At 46.4% G+C, this 22,018-nt stretch overlaps 1 protein-coding gene across 3 annotated transcripts in view; it reads left to right on the top strand.

Moving 5' to 3' along the window:
* The first annotated feature begins 1,042 nt into the window (after positions 1–1,042).
* DIPK1B (divergent protein kinase domain 1B) overlaps positions 1,043–22,018 on the top strand; it is a 132,491-nt gene continuing 111,515 nt past the window's right edge. For 2 of the 3 annotated variants that reach the window (XR_012247447.1, XR_012247448.1), the window contains exon 1: positions 1,043–2,870. Coding sequence is in view for 1 of the 3 variants with exons in the window: in XM_073640756.1 (XP_073496857.1) it covers positions 2,808–2,870 (63 nt within the window). In the remaining 2 variants the exon portion in view is untranslated. The remainder of the gene's footprint in view (positions 2,871–22,018) is intronic. The other variant, XM_073640756.1, reaches the window with a different exon arrangement.

Here is a 22,018-nt window from a genome sequence, read left to right as displayed (position 1 = left end):
TGTCAGATCCTTGACGGGAGCTACCACCAGGAACCGGGAATAGTGATCCACCATGGTCAGGGCATAGGAATAGCCTGATCTGCTGGGCGACAGTTTGACGTGATCCAGAGCGACAATCTCCAGGGGTTGGGTAGTTTTGATGGACTCCAGGGGTCTAGAAGCCTCCTGGTATGCCGGTTGTCCGTACTAGGTGTAGAGGACCCTGTAGGCGCGAACCCGGTGTCTGGCTTGTGTCTTGGGGTGAGCTTCAGACGCTCCTCTGCCCCCTTAACTTCTCTCTTCTCTCTCTCCTTGCCTCGGCCACACTCGGGGCCTCAGTACAGCAGTAGACGTACTGCGTCTTCGCTGCTCTCAGTGTCAGCACACTCTCTGACTACCTAACTCCACCCTCCAGTATATATATCCCTAACAGGGCTCCCTCTTGTGGTATGAGGTGGAAGGGTGGAGGTGTCTGTTTGTAGTGAGAGCCTCTTGTGAAGAAGTCCATCCATGCACCCTTTTGGGTCCTGTGGTACCTGTAGTAGCAGGATGCCACACAAAGCATTCCTCAGCAGGGGGCGACACCCTAAGAAGTTTCTTCCCCAAGTAGATAACATGAAATCCCAAGACAGGATGGATGGTATAGACAATCGGAATAATGAATCTATGGTATTAATTGTGACTGGGACAAGTAACAGCTTGTAATGTGCAGTTACCACATACAGGGTGCACTGCAACAATGTATCAGCCCCTGCTGCCAGGTTACCTAGGAAACCATTGAGTATAGAGCAGGGGTGCCCTTAGCTGCCGTGCAGCCCCTTCCAATATGGCAGACATATAGGGTCAGGGCTGGACATCGTACATCGGCTGCAGCATGTGCTGAATCCAGCATACTCAGTGATTGGCATCTCTGTGCCAAGAAAGAGTTTGTGCAGCAGCTGCGGCTCGAGATGCTGGCTTACAGAGCCTAGAGGTATAGGAATAGAGCTATTATAGGCGTTGAATACGACAGGCTCACATCAGCGAAGAGGAGGTGCAGCAGCTGAGGCTCAGCCTGGATGAGGAATAAGGGGGAGGTTAATAATCAAACGCTGCCTCCCCTTCTCCCTCGGCTGCACCTGCTCCAGGCTCCCCCTCTCTGTGCTGCTGAATTTTGCGTCGGCGGACAAATAATCCTCAAAGCCGGATCTCCGCTTTAAGAGGCAGCAGCAGCAGCAGCGGTGTGGTCCGGAGCATCGAGCACACAGCCGGGCGAGACACCGGGTGCCCGGCGCTGAGAAGCCCCAGGACTGCGGCTCCAGGGCCGAGCACTGACATCATTATCAGCCTGAGCCGTCAGAGGAGGCGGAGAGGGGGCGATGAGCAGACACCGGGGAGGGGGCTGCAGCCGGGGACCCGCTGCCTGCAGAGCGCTGAGCCAGTGACGGGCGTCCAGGGGAGGACAGCAGGCTGTGCTGGGGGGATGTCCAGGAGGAGAGGAGGGAGTACAGGGCTGTCAGGTGAGACATCGGGGTGCTCTGGATCTGTGGGGGGAACAGGGGCTGCAGAAGTAATGAGGGCTGTATAGGGGTATTATATAGGGAGATGATATAGGGGGATTATATAGGGGCAAGGAGTGTATACCGAGGGAGCAGAGGAAACAGGTGTCATGATCTGCATGTGACTTGGAGCACACATTATGGGGAAAGGGCAGCGAAAGGTCCAAAATCTGAAGAATTAGTGGCATCCTGGCAAAGCAGATATGTGATCGGGTGTTTTGGGTGACTCCTATATTGATATGTCAGGGTATAAGGTGGGACACTAGGTAATGTGATGAGCACTGCCAAGGCTGAGAGGAGTCACAGGGTCATATGATAGAATAAAAGGGTGAATAAAACCCCTCAAGACTTCCCAGGGAGCAATGACAGGGTGTCCTGCAAGACTATGGGAGAAACATACAGGGAATATGAGTGAGCAGAGCAGGTTATCATAGGGGGCATTTATTGGGATGTTGCACCTGTGTAAGACTTATAGGGTACCTGGAGGAGAATTGTGATGCTCCTGTTCTGATAGAGGATCTGGATGATTCGAGTGATAATCCAGGAGTACAGTCTGTGTAGGAGAGGAAAGGACGATGTAGCAGAGTATTGGGGTGCGCTCCTCAAATGGCGAGATTAGAGGTCTATGCTTGGCATTTAGCTAAAGGAAAGCTAGGTTCAGGTTCTCCTTTTGGCTGGGGTGCACCCTTATCCATTACAGGGAGGTGCAGGGAGCCTGCAGTCCGCACCAGAGAGAGGCGCGGACCCTAGTGTGATCTGGAAATTTAGTGACCCGCAGGCTGAATGAGCAGAAAATGACTCTTCTGTGGCACCATTGAAAAGAACAATAATTCTTTAGTGGGGAGTGAGGGAGCCCCAGATAGCCAGAGATAAACAATCCCTCTTGGCACTGGGGGAAGCTGCCCCCTTTGTGTGCACTACATCCTGCCTGCCTCCTGGTGACTATCATTACTACACTGTCTCCTGGACAAGTCAGGGGTGAGACAACCTAACGGCTCTATCTGGAATGTGTTCCCCTACGTAACCTGGAGGGGCTCGCCTAGGTGTACAAATAGGACATAAAGACAGCAAGTTGGGCACTGGATCCTAATCTAATGGGTGACTTGAATGGTCAGTGAGGACATCCTTCCTACAAGTAAAGTATTTACTCAAAGATTTCACATTCACTACAAGGAACATTGAAGCCAGTCCCCTGGATGGATAACATGACATTTTCTCAATGATCGTCTACTTTAGGGCACCTGCACACTAACCTTCCTAGCACTGGACTGGCTCCCATGAATTAGGAGGATGAGAAAGCTAAGACGGTTCGTCCATATGGTCCTGTTCTGCCCACTTTCCAAAGGACTCCAAGTAAGTAGCCAACAAGCAACTCCATCACCTGTAACACATCATACTAGTGACCGCGTGTGACTCCTGATCATTTTATAATCTTCTTACCCTGATTATAGGACTGGTGTTATTTGCTTTTACCACCTACTTGGAAGGACAATGCTGTGTGATCAGACATATGGGGCTTTACATCTCATCAGGGAATTCTTGGTCATTAAGATGATATAAAGTAACTGTGGTCACATCATATACAGATGAATGTTCCTACACACAGGTCTGATAACCCTCCCAGGGTTACTAATACTGGACGTTATTTGTTGATGGCTCCATGCCGGTGGCCTGGTTTTATATTTACAATGCAGTTTTGCTTCAGTCCATTTTCCAGCTGGTTGTGATATTTGCCTCTGGAGTCTACAGAGCAGCAGCCACTAGCCTTGTTAATAAGGGGTTAAGCGGAGGAAACTGAACTGTAGTTACATTCAATATCCTCTTCATTAATAATGAAAGAGCAAAGTTGAAGAAATCACAGGCAGATATTAATGCACTTTCGGTTCCTGGTCCCTGGAGAAGAGTTGAAGACCTTTGTTAGTTAAGATCATTGACTGTTTACTTGGCATTATGTCGTGGTAATGCCGTCTTCTCATTCTTGGTCGTTTTTGTAGGGCAGCCTTGTTATCTGAAGCTTATATAGAGGGTTCCTTGTAGATGTGTCACCTAAATGTGGATCAGAATTCTATTCCAAGCCCTATTTAACTGGTTACATAGTAGATGACATCCTTTTCTATAGGATGGTAGCCCCAGTATTCTGGATGTAATGGCTTAATTGTCAAATCTAAGAATCCTAGACAACAACAAAAACAATCCTATGTATGTGATGGGGTCTTGGAACATGGGAAGGGGGGCATTTATTTCAATTGCTCCCCATGTTCCTCATGGACTATGTAAACCTGTGAATGGCTCGCCTCATTGTTTGAGAAAAGGAGAAGGAATAAACTCAGGAAACAGACTCACGGTCATGGCATTCTTCTCCCCACAAAATATCCGAAAGGGGAGTAAAGGATTATGTTCTGGAGAAACCACAATAAGAAGGGAGGTACAATTTTAAGTTTTTCTATTAGGCCTACTTGGGAGTAACTGTTCTTTTTGATGTTCATGTCCTTTTTAATAAAGGTGAAAAAATATAGTAATTACTATAGATAGATTTATCTATTAGTAAGATTAACAACTGATACCAACTGGATGGATGCTTAGCTTAGCTTTACGTCTCTTTGCATTAGTGGGGGCAGAACGCCTCTTGGCTTCCCACTAGCATTGCCAGGATGCTATTAGCTCTACACTGTAAATGGACGCTGGTAATCAATGTACTATACCTAGAAATCTGTTTTAGATTTAGATCTAGTTTTGTTTTGTTTTTTTCTGTTGTGGTTTATAGAAGTTCTTATTGATGACCATTTGCTCATCTCGGCTAGTAGTCTTATTAAAACCTCGAACACCTATGCACTTATATTATATTCTATTTTGTCATATTCAGCGGGTGAAATAAGTATTGAAACATGTCACCAATTTTCTAAGTAAATATATTTCTAAAGGTGCTATTGACATGAAATTCTTACCAGATGTCTGTAACAAGCCATCCAATCCACACAGGCAAAGAAATCAAACCATAGATGTCTATAAATTAGGTTATGTGTAATAATGAGAAATGACACAGCGAAAAAGTATTGAACACATGACGAAAGAGAGGTTCAAAATGCCACGGAAAGTCATGACACCAGCTGAAATCTATCAGTATTTAGAAAGCAATCCTGCCACTTAGTGAAAAATAATATCAGCTGGTTCAACTGATGGGTGGCTTATAAAAAGGAGTCTCATCACCAAGGTGCCACACAAGAAACCTCTCATGATGGGTAAAACAGGTGAGCTTTCTCAAGACCTTTGCAACCTTATTGTTGCAAAACATACTGATGGCATTGATTACTGAAGGTTCCTGTGATCACAGTTGGGGCCATAATCCGAAAGTGGGAAGAACATAATTTTACCATAAACAAGCCAGAACTAGGTGCTCCCTGCAAGATTTCAGACAGAGGAGTGAAAAGAATTTTAAGAAGAGTTGTCCAAAAGCCAAGGACCACTTGTGGAGAGCTACAGAAAGACCTGGAATCATCAGGTACAATTATGTCAAAGAAAACAATAAGTAATGCACTCCACCTCCATGGCCTGTATGCACGCTCACCACATAAGACTCCATTGCTGAGCAAAAAGCATGTTCAAGCAGGTATAAAGTTTGCTCAACAACATTTAGACAAGCCTGTGAAATACTGGGAGAATATAGTCTGGTCAGATGGGACCAAAATTTAACTTTTTGGATGCCATAATACACACCATGTTTGGAGGCCAAAAGGCTCTGTGAATATCACCCCAAAAACACCATACCAACAGTGAAGTTTGGAGGTGGGGACGTCATGGTGTGGGGCTGTTTTTCAGCATACAGCACTGGCAAAATTCATATAATTGAAGAAAGGATGAATGAACTAATGTACTGAGACATTGTTGATAAAAATCTGCTGACATCTACCAGGATGATGAAGATGAAACGAGAGTGGACATTTCAGCAAACAATGATCCCAAACACATCGCCAAGGAAACTCTCAATTGGTTTTAGAGAAAGAAAATAAAACGGGACCTTTAGGATGTGAAGAGTGTTTGTGTGGAAGAATGGATCAAAATCACACCAGAGCAATGCATGCGACTAGTTTCTCCATACAGCAGGCACCTTGAAGCTGTCATCACCAACCAAGACTTTTGTGCGAAGTATTAAATATTTTTCAGTAAGCGTGTTTAATACTTTTTCCAAGTGTCATTTCTCACTATTACACATAACTTAACTTATGGACATCTGTGGTTTGATTTCTTTGTCTGTGTGGATTGGATGGTTTGTTACCAACATCTGGTGAGAATTTCATGTCAGTAGCACCTTTAGAAATATATTTACTTAGAAAATTAGTGACATGTTCAATGGTTATTTCACCCCTGTATTCTAGTATAATGTATTACTAAATTTAGCATTATTAGTGAAAGTACCTTATTATATGTTGGCACTTTTTCCTCTGAGATGAGGTGCTAAGTGGTCTAAACTCTGCCACTGCCCCGGCTGCTTTCCTACCAGTACCCAAAAGCGTAAGATTATCGGCAATCCATCTGAGGCTATGTGCCCACGTTGCGGAAATGAAGCAGAAAATTTCTGCTTAATTTCTGCAAGTCCTCTCCCGGAAAAACGCATGCGGAATTCCGCAAGCGTTTATCGTGCGTTTTTCACGCGTTTTCGACATGCGGAATTGCCTTGCGTTTTTTCATGCATTAAATAAGGTAATTCTGCATGTCGAAAACGCGCGATAAACGCGAGAAAAACGCGCGATAAACGCGTGCGGAATTCCGCATGCGTTTTTCCGGGAGAGGACTTGCAGAAATGAAGCAGAAATTTTCTGCTTCATTTCTGCAACGTGGGCACATAGCCTTACACCTGGAGGTGATAGGCTATGTGCCCACGTTGCATTTATGAAGCAGAAAATTTCTGCTGCATAAATGCAAGTCCTCTCCCGGAAAAACGCATGCGGAATTCCGCACGCGTTTATCGCGCATTTTTCGCGCGTTTATCACGCGTTTTCCACATGCGGAATTGCCTTGCGTTTTTTATGCATTGGACAAAGGCAATTCCGCTTGCGGAAACGCAAAATTAAATGACATGCTGCGGATTTTTGAACGCGGCATAAACGCTGCGGAAAAATCCGCAGCATGTGCATAGAACTTGCGGAATCCCATTGGGGATCATGGGGTGCGGATATACATGCGTTTTTCAAGCGTTTACGCTGCGGAAATTCCGCAGCATATACGCTTGAAAAATGCTACGTGGGCACACAGCCATATACTCACTCCGTTTCTATGACTGGGTTTTGTTTTTTGCAGGATGGGCATTGATTTATAACACACTCCATTCAGATGAATAGTTTTACATGTGTGGACTTACCATCCATGTTGTTTTTTTCCTCATATTTTAGCAGGTTCCATCTTCATTACCAAAACCTTTAGCTGTGCACGTTCAAGGTTTGGGAACAATGATGTTGTGTGTTTTTTTTTATTAATAATGGCCGTTAAGTGAATGATCCTTAAACCAGCGATCTTGTAGAAATGTTGCATATGTTATGCATTAATCTCCCACTGAACAGTTTAATTTTAGACTGGTGACCAGCTGAAAGGGCTGGGCTTAGCCAAAGGGGCAGGGATTAGGGTTCTTTTGTCCTTCTATGGACAGGACAGAGGGGAGAGGCTCCTGCTGCAGACAGTTGTCTTGTAGCTAGGCATCAGATAATTAAGTGCAGCATGGCTGAGCTCCTGAGTCACAGGGAAAATTTCTTTATATATAATTCTTTTTTTTCTATATTTCTCTATTTTAATGGTAGTGTCAGAGAAGAGAGACCCAAATCAAGGAAGGAAGTGCTGGGATAACTTTTCTGCCTTCCTTTAAGTAACAACATATAAAGTGTTCCTAAATATCTCATCTTGTCTCCCAGGGCTTATTTTTCTGTTGTCAGGGCTTTAGCTGACCATGAATGAGTAAATGTCAGACTGCGATGTCCAAATGTCAGATTATTGGCCTACGGTGCCCTGCGGGAGTTATGTTCTGTGTTGTACAAGTAAAAACAACCCCCCACAATTAACTAATAGGACAGTGTATTTCAATGGCATAGATCCTTCTTTAAAGGGATTTTCTGACATATGTAAAATGCTGCACACCGGCAGCTGTAGTGCTAAAATAATGATATAATACTAACCCTCCATTCCAGCATTGCGTCTCACTTCTCCCCATCAGTATATTACTTACATTGGCTGTAGATGTCACAGCCTCTATACTCCATGTCACATCTGCAGCTAGTCACTGGCCTCGGAGGTCTTGGGCCATGTGTGGTGGTCTTCTATCACCTAGGTGTTTCTTTTACGTTTCTGTAAACCACATAGCTATTCCAGAGAAAGGTTGAACTTGATGGACACACGTCTATGTTCATCTTTTATGTCTGTGAATATATGTATATGGCAGGGATATTCTTAGCCTCCCATCTGCAGCCACCTACACGCTCGGGGGCAATCATTGCAGGACTGGAGTGCTTAGTTGGCTTCATAAAGGGAATATGATATGGGTTGCGTTTTGCTGCTCTTACAGAGAGCTCTTGTGTGCAATGGTCTTGGGTTTCGATATTCTGCAGATGGTCGTATCCAGGAACCAAGCGTTGTATTAATGCCTTTACAAAATGTATGAAGCCTTCTTTTATCTGAACAAGGGTTAAACGGCAGCTGGATTGTCTGTAGTGTGGTTGTGCCAGCAACAAACGGACCTACCATGCATCAAGTTTCTTATCGCCTTGTCATCTTCTGTAAGGGTATCCACCAACAGCAGGGGTCAGGCGACACATAAAACAAGTCACTCCGCAGCTCCACAGTGCAGTGATCAGGAAGCCACTATCACTCGTGTTGGGTTGCCGTTTGCTTCTTTTGTCTTGGTAAATGCGATCATCATAAGAGTGACCCTAGATGAACATGTGGCTCGCCCACGGGGGCGATGGCGGATGCGCTGTGCCTCATATTATAGTCTATTGATGAACGAACTGCATATCTGTCAGAATAAACACCTATGACTGCAATATATGTGCGCGAGATTAAGATGAGCTACCGGATAACAGCTGAGAGTGTTTTTTATAATGAACGTCTGATGTAGCTGTGCAATTGCTGGAAATATTGACCTGACATCAGCTTCCATTCGAGGCACGTATAGTTCGCGCAATAATATATTGTTAGGGGTAATTGTTAATAATTGATTACGCTGCGAAAAATGGTAGTGCCTGACTCTGCCAACATGGGTCCAAAGATTATTGTTCCAAAGTCTTCAAAGGAGGCAAAAACACCTCACTTTCTTTTTGTCCGGCCCTGTTTCTTGACACTACTCTTTGCCCTCTACCATCTACACTGGGGGAAATAGGTATTTGATCCCTTGCTGTTTTTGTAAGTTTGCCCACTGACAAAGACATGAACAGTCTATAATTTTAAGTGTAGGTTAATTTTAACATTGAAAGATAGAATATCCCAAAAAAATCAAGAAAATCACATTGTATAAATTAGATACATTTTTTTACATTTTGAAGTGAGAAATAAGTATTTGATCCCTCTGGCAAACAACACTTAATACTTTGTGACAAACCCCTTGTTGGCAAGCACAGCAGTCAGACGTTTTTTTAGTTGATGATGAGGGTTGCACACATCTCAGGAGAAATTTTGGTCCACTCCTCTGCAGATTATCTCTAAATCATTAAGATTTTGAGGCTGTCGCTTGGCAACTCAGAGCTTCAACTCCTTCCATAAGTTTTCTATGGGATTAAGGTCTGGAGACTGGCTAGGCCACTCCATGACCTTACTGTGCTTCTTTTTGAGCCACTTCTTTGTTGCCTTGGCTGTATGTTTTGGGTCATTGTCTTGCTGGAAGACCCAGCCACGACACATCTTCAATGCTCTTACTGAGGGAAGGAGGTTGTTGGCCAAAATCTCGTGATACATGACCCCATCCATCTTCCCTTCAGTACGGTGCTGTCGTCATGTCCCTTTTGCAGAAAAGTACCCCCAAAGTATAATGTTTCCCCCACCATGCTAAACGGTTGGGATGATGTTCTTAGGGTTGTACTCATTCTTCTTCTTCCTCCAAACACGGCGAGTTGAGTTAAGGTCAAAGAGCTCAATTTTTGTCTCATCTGACCACAGCCCTTTCTCCCAATAACTTACAGAATCATCCAGGTGTTCATTGGCAAACTTCACACGGGTCTGCACATGTGCCTACTTGAGCAGGAGGACCTTGCGGGCACTGCAGGATTTTAGACCTTAAAGGCGTAATGTGTTACCTATGGTTTTCTTGGTGACTGTGGTCCCAGCTGCCTGGAGATCATTAACAAGTTCCCCCCGTGTAGTTTTAGACTGATCTCTCACCTTCCTCATGATCAAGGATACCCCAAAAGGTGAGATTTTGCATGGTGCCCCAGATCGATGTCGATTGATAGTCATTTTGTATTTCTTCCATTTTCTTACTATTGCACCAACAGTTGTCTCCTTCTTACCCAGCGTCTTACTTATGGTGTTGTAGCCCATTCCAACTTTGTGCAGGTCTATGATCTTGTCCCTGATATCCTTAGAAAGCTCTTTGGTCTTGCCCATGTTGTAGAGTTTAGAGCCTAACTGATTAATTGAGTCTGTGGACAGGAGTCTTTTATACAGGTGACTATATAAGACAGCTGTCTTTAATGCAGGTAACAAGTTGATTAGGAGTGTCTAACTGGTCTGTAGGAGCCAGAACTTACAGTCATATGAAAAAGTTTGGGCACCCCTATTAATCTTAAGCTTAGTGTTTTATAAAAATTGGTGTTTCATTGGTGGGATCATTTGAAGAGGGCTGTCCATGCTCGGTGACCATCAAACTTAACTGAACTGGAATTGTTTTGTAAAGAGGAATGGTCAAAAATACCTTCATCCAGGATCCAGGAAATCATTAAAAGCTACCGGAAGCGACTAGAGGCTGTTATTTTTGCAAAAGGAGGATCTACTAAATATTAATGTCACTTTTTCTGGTGAGGTGCCCATACTTATGCACCTGTCAAATTTTGTTTGAATGCAGATTGCACATTTTCTGTTAGTACAATAAACCTCATTTCAAGGCAGAAACATTACTGTGTCCAACAGTTATTACATATATCAAACTGAAATAGCTGTTGCAAAAGCACCAATTTTTATAAAACAATAAGCTTAAGATTAATAGGGGTGCCCAAACTTTTTCATATGACTGTATAATGGTTTGTAGGGGATCAAATACTTATTTCTCACTGCAAAACGCAAAAACATGTATCTAATTTATACAGTGTGATTTTCTTGATTTTTTGGGGGGATATTCTATCTCTCAATGTTAAAATTAACCTACCCTTAAAATTATAGACTGTTCATGTCTTTGTCAGTGGGCAAACTTACAAAAACAGCAAGGGATCAAATACTTATTTCCCCCACTGTATATTATCCGGGACACTGAGCTCAGTGATTGGCTGCAGCTTTGTCAATGTGACGTCATACCTGCAGCCAACCAAAAAACACCAGTGAGAGGTAGCACTGGACCCAGGGAAGGAGGTTTTTTTTTCAAATCCCTGATCCTTTTGGAGTACGAATATTTGAATGGGGACAACCCCTTTAAGGTAGCTTCACACGCAGCATTTTCTAGAAAACCATAGTAGTTTTCTGTCAAAAAGAAAAAACACCCGCTGCATTCATGTGTTAGCTGTAAGTGAATAGGAAGTTATTAAATTCAGGATAAAATACAGCTGCAGGAGAGTGGATGAAATTTTAACAAATTTCATCCGCGCTCTGTGAAATAATCTATTTTGACATGTAGTGCGGATTGTAACTTCGCCGCATGTCCATTATTTCTGCAGATTTTCTATGTAGGTTTTACCTTGCAATGCGTTAGGTGAAATCCATGGCAAAACCACAACAAAATCTGCACATAAAATGTGACTGCAGCAGGGGCGTATATAGAAATCATGGGGCCCTATAGCAGAAGTTCTAATTGGGGCCCCCCCAAATAAATTAAATAAATAAATATTTGTTAGGGTCACAGAAGAGCATATCTCACAACTTTCCAGCCTTTACATAGTACCGTATATACTCGAGTATAAGTCGACCCGAATATAAGCCGAGGCACCTAATTTTACCACAAAAACCTGGGAAAACTTATTGACTCGAGTATAAGCCTACGGTGGGAAATGCAGCAGCTACTGGTAAATTTCCCTATCCTGGTAAGCGTTGCCCACTCATCCCCAATCCTGGTATGCATGACCCCCTCATCCTCTGTCCTGGTATGCCTGGCGCCCTCATCCCCAGTCCTGGTATGCCTGGCGCCCTCATCCCCAATCCTGGTATGCATTGCTTCCTCATCCCCAATCCTGGTATGCATGCCCCCCTCATCCCCAATCCTGGTATGCATGCCCCCCTCATCCCCAATCCTGGTATGCATGGCCCTCTCATCCCCAATCCTGGAAAGCATTGCCCTCTCATCCCCAATCCTGGTATGCATGGCCCCCTCATCCCCAATCCTGGTATGCATGGCCCCCCTATCGCCAATCCTGATATGCATGGCCCCCTCATCCCCAATCCTGGTATACCTGGCCCCCCATCACTGCACACATGAAAAAAATAAACACTTCTACTCACCTTCCTTCTCTCTCCCTGTTCTGCTAGCAGCTGATCTCAGCATCTGAGCAGCGCATGACATGCGCCCTCAGATGCAGAGGTGAGCTGCGGGTATATTCCCACCTCTCAACGCCGGGACTATGGGCATGGAGAGGAGTGAATATTCATTTTCTTTAATAGCGCACTCTGTAGCTGCATCCGCCGGCTTCCTGCTGCGGTTCAGCTGTCCCATGTGCCCACTACTAAAGAGAATGAATATTCACTCTTCTCCACGACCATGGGAGTGGGGAAGAGTGAATATTCATACTCTCTAATAGTGGGCACAGAGGATCGCTGAACCGCAGCAGGACGCCGGCGGCTGCGACTGATCCTGCACGTGTTATTAAAAAAAATGAATATACACTCCTCTCCACTTCCATGGGCGTGGAGAAGAGGGAATATTCATTTTCTTTAGCAGTGGGCACACGTGATAGCTGCAGGAGCTGCCTACTACCTGTTCACCGCTCCTCCGCCGCCGCAACCCTCCCCACCACGTTCCACAGCCAGAATGTAAGTATATACTCGAGTATAAGCCAAGGAGGGCTTTTTCAGCCTAAAAAAATGTGCTGAAAATGTCGGCTTATACACGAGTATATACGGTAATTTTCCTTTTGCTGAAGTTCTATATCCTTCTTTCATTGCCCCAATGAAGTATGATGCCATCAAAAGTGCCCACCAAGCACAGTATGATACCCCCATGGTGGTTACCTTCACATGCACTGTAGAAGGACCCTACTGTACCCCCCAGTAAAGTATGGTGATCCATCACAGTATGATCCCTCACACAGCTCTCCATGCAGTATAATGGGCCTACATACAGTATAATACACTCCCCACTGGTCCTCCACACAGTATAATGCACTCCCCATGGTTCTCCACACAGTATAATGCACTCCCCATGGTCCTCCACACAGTAAAATGCAGGCCCTTTAGGGTAAAATGAAGCCCCAGTCCTCCAGTATTATCAGTACAAACTGATTTAAAATAAATAAATACACACTTACCGCTCCTCGTTCCCCGCTGCTTCAGTCTCTGCAGCGCGTCTCCTCACCTCAGCTGCTCCACTGTCTGACACAGCGTGGAGCTCGATGAAGTAACGTCATCGCGCCCACTGTGTTAGACACAGAGGAGGAATGATGGGAGAGGGAATGTCACATGACCCTCCCTCCTCCATCATTGCTTTCAACTGTATTGGCATCTGCCGATACAGTTGAATGCAGGGCGGGGGGCGGCGCTGGCTGGCCAGAGGTGAACTCCAGTGCAGGGGGCCCTGGTGCGGGCGCTGACACCGGGTCCCCTGGCTCATGGTCCCATAGCAGTTGCATGGCCTGCCACTATTGGCGGCACGCCACTGGGCAGGATTTGTATAGGAACCTGCAGCAGATTTTTTTTCTATCTCCTCAGGACCTACCCTGATGATGGACTCCAAAGTAGGGTCAAGATACCATGTGAAGCTTAGTTGAGTGGTGAATTTTGACACGTGATACTGAATAATAGTGATTTTACACATCAGTTGTTCTTGTATCTCAGTCCACAGAATTGGCCTAGACATGATGGGTTGGACCAGGACCCTTTTAGCCTTGCAGTTGGTTGCTGGTTTCTGACCATCTCCGTTATACTCTTCGTGCATGTGTAATATATACCACAACAGACGATGGCTTCTCCAGGAGCAAAGCTTTTCTCTGTCCTACATTAGACTATCAAACTGACCATACAAAAGCTTTGCTAAAGAATTGATTCAATGGGGCCCATTTATATAAACCCGTCATATGTCAGCCTTAAATCCAGAGTGCAGGGCGAATATGTGACACTAGACATAATGCACATTGGGAAGGCTGCATGCCTTACAGAGAAATACATTTCGAGCTTAAATTATAGTGATTCCTATGGGCTGAACTTCCCTTCCCACTTTTTAGAAAAGTTTCAAGGACAGAGAAAAAGGGGCAAAAAGGCGCACATTCTTTTATACTCATTTTTATACTGAACAATTTCCCTTCCCTTCGGACTAAAAAAAATACGTCAAACAACATAGCTTAAGGGAACCTGTCATGTTTCCTACATATTTGTGGGAAAATATTTAGTATTTAAACCTAGTTGTTTATTCATGAAAAACTGTGATCCTTCTGGGTTTACAAGCCCAATGGGCGGTCCTGTTCATTGATTGCCTTCCTTGCTGTCACCTTAATGCAAGCTTTGCTGACAACACTGATTAGGACCACCGCCTGGACTCCTAGGCCCAGAATGATTAGCGATTGGATTAATAATATTACTGAATATTTACCCACGAATATGTATGAATGTAGTTTATTCAGCCTGGCGACCGGACTGCATTCTGTAATGTGTTCCCTTTAGGGCCCAGTGTTATTGATAGGAATCTTCAGAGTGAGATTCTGTGCACGTTATGGGCTGAATTCTCTGCTATGTAACATTAAACATACAGCTAAGATGCTCAGTCAATTCTGCACCAGCCATTAACCTTCTCCCTCCTAGCGGCCCGGCCTCCCGGGTGCAGGGAGCTGCCAGGTTTATAGAGAGTAATTCATTCTGCAGAAGTTTGTTGGTCGCATTTCAGCGGCGAGCCTCAGGATCATCATTCAGGAGCAATTCCTAGAGGATTAGGCAAATGAAAAGCTTGCTAATAAAAATGATGTCTGAGTGCCATATAGTGTATATTGATTTGCATAACACTGACACAGAATGGATTGCCTTGCAAAACGCGCACAATGCACATAAGAGAGGAGAGACGCCCCAGAGTATGGCCGCCGGCACTGACAATTAAAGGTAGAGAGGGCGATGTTTGATGGTGCAAGGTAGGAAGCGCCAAGTCTTTCTTCTCCATATCTAAACATCTTTTGTCAATAGCCCAAGAAATGCAAGCACTGTTTACACGAGCAGCCGTCTCATCCAGTCACAGGGGGGGATACAGATCATATAGGGCCCATCAGTCAACGGCAGCTAAAATAAAGCAGAGGCAGCCATTTTCTGGATCTTCATCATGATTCATGAGCCACTACGTTGCCAGTGAATTAGGCGGCTGGATTTTGCCTCAGTGTAGCAGTTAAAGAGAAGTCTGCATAATTTTATTTTTTTTGATGAATTGCGCAGAGTGCTAAATCAGAGATTGCGAATAGAGCGGTTAGTATAAAGTGTATAAAATACGACTCTGATGTAAGCACTGAAAATGTCACCACGGTGCAACCATTCACAACGCTACTGTTTTTCTGTAAGACTCTGTTCACATGTCCATTAGAACGGATCCAGCAGAAACCCATCAGGAAAAAAGTTCTGCTGACACAACTTTAGTCCGTTAATGCGGCATCCATTGACGTCAATTTCTAACGGATCTGACAAGAAAAGGTGGATCCATTGCCCATTGACTCTAAAAAGACGGATCCGACAGAGATCAGTAAGTGAATAACGGACTAAAGTTGTGTCAGCACAACTTTTTTCCTAACGGATTTCTGCTGGATCTGTTCTAGCGGAACATTACTGGATATGTCAACATGGCCGTAGCTCTCAGGTTACACGACCTCACCTCACCTGCTGCTTCATTATCTGTACAAAGCATGATCCGCTGCTACATTGTGAGAGATGTAGTGTGAGCACCTGGCACATTACAGTAGCCTGGGTTAGAAAAGGTACATATCAGAATGCAATGCTGGAGAATAATCTACGGCTAAGAGGTTTAGGGCGTTTGGACAATACAGAGTGAGAAAAGTCACCATTATAACCGTGGCTCTGGATGTGACTGGAGTATGACAAGCTGGTTACAACCCTACTCGATGTTATCTCTATGTATTGTTTGCAATGTGAACGGTGGCAGGAGTTATCCATAAAAAGGACCAGTATAAAGGATGGTGCAATTTTGTCCATGTAGAGAAATTCTCACGTGCACTTGCACATAGGTAATTATTGGTCAGTGCTATGTGAACAAAGCCTTAGTCCAAGAATCATGAGAACGGAAGCTGTCTTTACATTTGAGGTAAATGTCTTCTGATTTTGACCATTTTGACCATCCATAGTTTGGGAATCACATGGGAACATTCGTCTGTTTCTTCAGCAGTCACCTTAAGATGGGGATGTCCAACTCAAAAACAAAGAGGGCCAAAATGAAAAACTTGGACAAAGTCGAGGGCCAACCAGTATACAGGATAATGGGCCCCACATAGTCCTCCATGCAGGATAATGGGCCCCACATAGTCCTCCATACAGTATTATGGGCCCCACATAGTTCTCCATACAGAATAATGGACCCCACATATTCCTCCATACAGTATAATGGGCACCACATATTCCTCCATACAGAATAATGGGCTCCACATAGTCCTCCATACAGAATAATGGTCCCCACATAGTTCTCCATACAGTATAATGGGCCCCACATAGTCCTCCATATCGTATAATGGGTCCCACATAGTGCTCCATACAGTATTATGGGCCCCACATAGTCCTCCATACAGAATAATGGGCCCCACATAGTCCTCCATACATTATAATGGGCCCCACATAGTGCTCCATACAGTATTATGGGCCCTACATAGTTCTCCATACAGAATAATGGGCCCCACATAGTCCTCCATACAGAATAATGGGCCCCACATAGTCCTCCATACAGTATAATGGGCCCCACATAGTGCTCCATACAGTATTATGGGCCCCACATAGTTCTCCATACAGAATAATGGACCCCACATATTCCTCCATACAGTATTATGGGCCCCACATAGTCCTCCATACAGAATAATGGGCCCCACATAGTGCTCCATACAGTATAATGGGCCCCACATAGTGCTCCATACAGTATAATGGGCCCACATAGTCCTCCATACAGTATAATGGGCCCCACTTAGTCCTCCATGCAGAATAATGGGCTCCACATAGGGGTGGTGGTTCTGGTGCAACGGGCCAAATATAATCACCCTGTGGGCCAGATTTGGCCCACAAGCCAGAGTTTGACACGTATGCCTTAAGGTATATTTACTAGGACTTTTTGGTGCCATCCTTACAATTTAGACAGTCTCAAGCATTAATCTCTGCATGTAAATGACCCGTAGTGACTTTTTTTCAATTACCTATATTCGCGGGCCCTACTCATGCATCAACTCCAGTCGCTCCGGCAAAAGAGCCTTCATCATTACCCTGAGTTCTCAGCATGGTGAACTTAAATTGGATATAAGCCTGCCCAGACACGACATGCCCAGACAGAACGGTGTGATATGGGCAGAGAGGTGGAAATGAGTTTCTCGTCCGTGCTAAAGTACTTAATTACAGTGACAGAGATATGACACGGAGGAAGGGTCAGGGGAGCGCGATGTGTCACTCTGAATGTTGATACGTCGTCCACGTGTCTGGAATATTTCAGGCTTTATGGACATTTCTGAACTCTCGGCAGTACATGGTGCGGCTACGGGTGACAGATAATGGTGTCAATATTCTTTAATACCATCTCTTTAGCTGAGGGTCAGTGGCTGAATAACTACGTCATTCCTCAAGAACTGACTGATTCGAGAAGATTAACCCAGACGGCTGGCCGTGTCTCTTGTCCCTATGGAGACTTATTGATTTGGATTTTTTATGTTACAGTGAAAATCTCACCATCGTGTCTGATTCAGGCACTCATCCAAGGAGGAAACCCAAAATGCCCATTAGTTAATAAAAAGCTAATGCTGTTTTATAGCGTTGGTTATATCTGTCCATTTCCAGCAGCAGAGTCGTTATATTAGGTGCAGCCTCCTGAGCTTTGGCTATATGTTCCGGGGCACAGAGTCTTTGGTGGAAATGTGGCACCCCAGGGGTCTGGTTGCCACAGTAATAGAAATATTATGTCTGAGAGCAAGTGGGAGGTTTCTCTGGTCAGGAGCCCTAAGCATGCAACACTGCCCGGCCAGACCTGGGAGGGGAGGAATCTGCCCTTATAAACTGGGTCTGGGGCGGGATTAGGTCAGACAGAGCCTGCAGAACAAGCAGAACAGACAGAGTCTGGGAGTCAGAGCCTGGACAGGGAAAGCAAGAACTAGGAGCTCTGTAGGAGCAGGAGCGAGTGCCAGAGGCTGGAAGCTAGATAGCTCGCCTTGGCTGAAGACACTAAACCCGGACACGGAGTCCGAGGCTGTGGGGACATCCAGGTCCAGTAGCAGAATCCAACCGGCAGGGAATTCCATGTCCTCTGGCCATAGAAGCCCGGAGGCACGGTCACGAGCAAGGGACCCGTTGACACACCTGGACACTGCAAGACTGGGTGCCCTGGAGCAGAGATGGATGGCCCGCCTGTCCAATTATGAGTTCACGATCAAATACCGGGCAGGGCCCTCCAATACCAACGCGGACGCCCTGTCCAGGATGCCAAACCTATCGGACGAAGGGGAGGATCCAGAAGAATTGGAAGAGATCGAACTCCCTGCGTTTCACCGTCATGGGATTACCCAGTATTCCCACCGTGTGAGGGGCCAGCGATCCGCTACGTTCAACCCCTTACCCCACTACAACTGGGCGGAGACGCAAGACAGTGACCCCGCAGTCCGTCTGGTGAAGGAGATGCTGACCCAGGCTGACGCCCGCCTGGACCCAGACGCTCTGGAAGAGACCAAGCAACTGTGGACGGAAAAGAGCAGACTGTTTCTCTACAAGGAGAAGTTGTGCCGCAGAATGGTCAATTCCCCGACACATGAGCTGATCTGGCAGGTTGTGGTACCGAGACGGGACGCAGCTATGGTGCTGGAGGCCTACCACAATGGGGCAGGGCACTTCTGATGGAAGAAGCTGGAGTTCCTGCTGCGTGAACGGTTCTACTGGATAGGCATGAGAGGAGCCATTGAGAGGTGGTGTAGAGACTGTGGCCCGTGCAATCTAAGAAGAAGGGACCGTGCCAGCCAGAGGACTCCCCTGCAGCCCATCATCACCAGGCAGCCACTGGAACTGGTCGCCCTGGACCATGTTAAACTGGCTCCAAGCAGAAGCGGGTATGTCTACGCCCTAACCATCGTGGATCACTACTCCCGGTTCCTGGTGGTGGTCCCTGTCAAGGACTTGATGGCTCAGACAGCAGCCAGAGCCTTCCAGCTGCACTTTTGCCGCCCACATGGGTACCCGGACCAAGTGCTGACGGACCAAGGACCAGCCTTCGAAGCAGAGGTCTTCCAGGAGTTCTGCAACCTGTATGACTGCAAGAAGATAAGAACAACGCCCTATCACCCCCAAACCAATGGACTCTGCGAGAAGATGAACCAGGTGGTGATAAATCTGCTAAAAACATTGCCCCTGGAAGAACGCAGTCTGTGGCCTGAGAAACTGCCCGATCTGGTGGACCTGTATAACCACATCCCGGTAGGTTCCACCAACTGTACCCCGGCTTACCTAATGCGAGCAAGACCTGGTAAGCTGCCTGTTGACCTGGATATGGGAGTCCTGATACCCGAGGACACCTCGCCAGAGGCAGACTGGGATACTGAACGGCAGCAGCAGTACAGGAGAGCGTCGAGCGAAGTCTCTGTCAATCAAGAGAAAGGCAGGAGAGGACTTATAATCAACATGCTCCCGCTGTTCCCCTGGTACCTGGAGAGCAAGTCTTGAAAAGAAAAAGGTGGCTGCATAAATTGGACGACCAGTGGGAAAAGGACCCGTACACCGTACTGCCCTCAAGCCACAATAATCCAAAGGTGTACGTCATCAGCAAGGATGGAGGAGAGACCATAGCCACTGTCTCCAGAGACCACCTGAAAAAGTGCCCCGAGAAGTTGCAAAGCACGGATGAAGATCAGGAAGACCCTCAACCCGTAGAGGAAAAGGAGGAAATGATCAGCACCGTACTCGGAGACTTTCCCCGGTCCTGGACACAAGTAAACAACGCTATCGTGGTGCCCGTCCTCACCTTTCTCCAGCCAGCCCCTCAAGTGCCTACAGAAGACCAGGTAGAGCTGGAAGAGCAGCCGGCCCAGGAGGCAGAAGAATCCACACCAGCAGCACAGGAGGATCAACCCTCTGCTAGTAGTGAGCCTGCTGTGCCCCTAGTGAGCCAAAGAGTACGCAGACAGCTGCCCAGCTTGCCCATAACACCTCCTACACCCTGTAGTGCAGGACCAGTTAGTGAGCTCCGTAGGTCCACTAGAGTCACTAGAGGTCAGATGCCCGCTCGCTGGAAAATCTAAACTAATGCACTGTGAATTTATCTGTTTAACTGTTTATGGTTTATGTTTGTTGCCTGTTATTAATTATGTTTCTCAGTTACCCTGCAGATTTCTATGGACTAACAGGTTATGGACACTGGATAACCGGAACAATTCTTGTAGACAGTTGCACATTGTGCCTCTTGCGAAGACGGCCGCGGAAAAGAAAACCTGTCTGGCGTGGCCTCCTTGCGGTCCAAAGTAGCTAGCTTCAGCCTTGCAGCCACGCCCAGGGCCAACGCAAGGGGTTTGCTTTGGACAGCTCCCCTACATCGCTTAAAGCTTCACCTTGGGTGATATGGACACCCGATTGCGGACACGCCGTGACCTTTAAAGAACTAAAGCTTCTTGTAAATATGTTATTGTATTATCGTTTATACCCTTGTATTTATGTTTCTTTAAAAATGTGTTTAGTCCCGGAGTACTAAAATTTACTAGGGGGGAATGTGGTACCCCAGGGGTCTGGTTGCCACAGTAATAGAAATATTATGTCTGAGAGCAAGTGGGAGGTTTCTCTGGTCAGGAGCCCTAAGCATGCAACACTGCCCGCCCAGACCTGGGAAGGGAAGAATCTGCCCTTATAAACTGGGTCTGGGGCGGGATTAGGTCAGACAGAGCCTGCAGAACAAGCAGAACAGACAGAGTCTGGGAGTCAGAGCCTGGACAGGGAAAGCAAGAACTAGGAGCTCTGTAGGAGCAGGAGCGAGTGCCAGAGGCTGGAAGCTAGATAGCTCGCCTTGGCTGAAGACACTAAACCCGGACACGGAGTCCGAGGCTGTGGGGACATCCAGGTCCAGCAGCAGAATCCAACCGGCAGGGGATTCCATGTCCTCTGGCCATAGAAGCCCTTAGGCACGGTCACAAGCAAGGGACCAGCACCGCCATCGTGAAGCGGAGGCTAACGGAAGGCCCCAAGTCACCGGCCATATGGGTGAGCACCACACGGTATACTCAGGGACATGGGTTACTTCTACCCGCATAAAGCAAGGTAGCCAGGAAAGAGTGCAGATAGTCGGGGAGGCCTACAACTCCACCTGGCCAGGGGAGATCCTAGTTGCTTACAGACTGACCAGGCCCCTACTGCTAACCAGTACTCCCGGGACGGTCTGCGTTATTCCATCAGTAAAGACCCTGAACTGCACCACACGTCTCTGTGTTTCATCGCCGCACCAGCACCATCAGTACTGGGACGCTCACACCATCACTCCCATCATCTACACTAGCTGCCCTGAGGCAATACTTCTCCCGTGGGGAGTTATCCCATACTTGGCTGCGCATACAACATCAGTCTCAGCGGTCTGCAGCGCAGCGGCGGTCCCCACTGACCGCAATCCACGGGTGGTGTAGTCGGACATTTGTCACATTACTAATACTGCCACTGGTTTGACCGCCCTGGGCACGGACCGGGTCAGAGCCACGGAGGACTACAACCCCCAGCGATCCGGCTCCGGGTATCCCCTGCACAGCACAGGCCCAGGGGGCGCGTCAGAAACAGGTGTACAGTAAAAAAAGAAGAAAAAAATACATTTTATCTGCCATTGTAGACGTCTATGAAAAGTATCTGGGCAGGCGGCCAGATCCGGAGAGTTGTAACAGATGGACGGTCTATAGACCACCCCAACGTTGCAGTCTCTCCGGTAACAGATTACCACAGAACCTATGGACGGCATATATTTAGCCGGTAATAAGTCTTCTTAACTGCAG

Source organism: Phyllobates terribilis, unplaced genomic scaffold, assembly GCF_046119375.1.
Source record: "Phyllobates terribilis strain yellow unplaced genomic scaffold, ASM4611937v1 Scaffold_7__3_contigs__length_470593459, whole genome shotgun sequence".
Taxonomy (NCBI): Eukaryota; Metazoa; Chordata; class Amphibia; order Anura; family Dendrobatidae; genus Phyllobates; species Phyllobates terribilis.
Note: the sequence above shows the minus strand (reverse complement) of the source record. Positions and strands in the feature narration are given on the sequence as shown.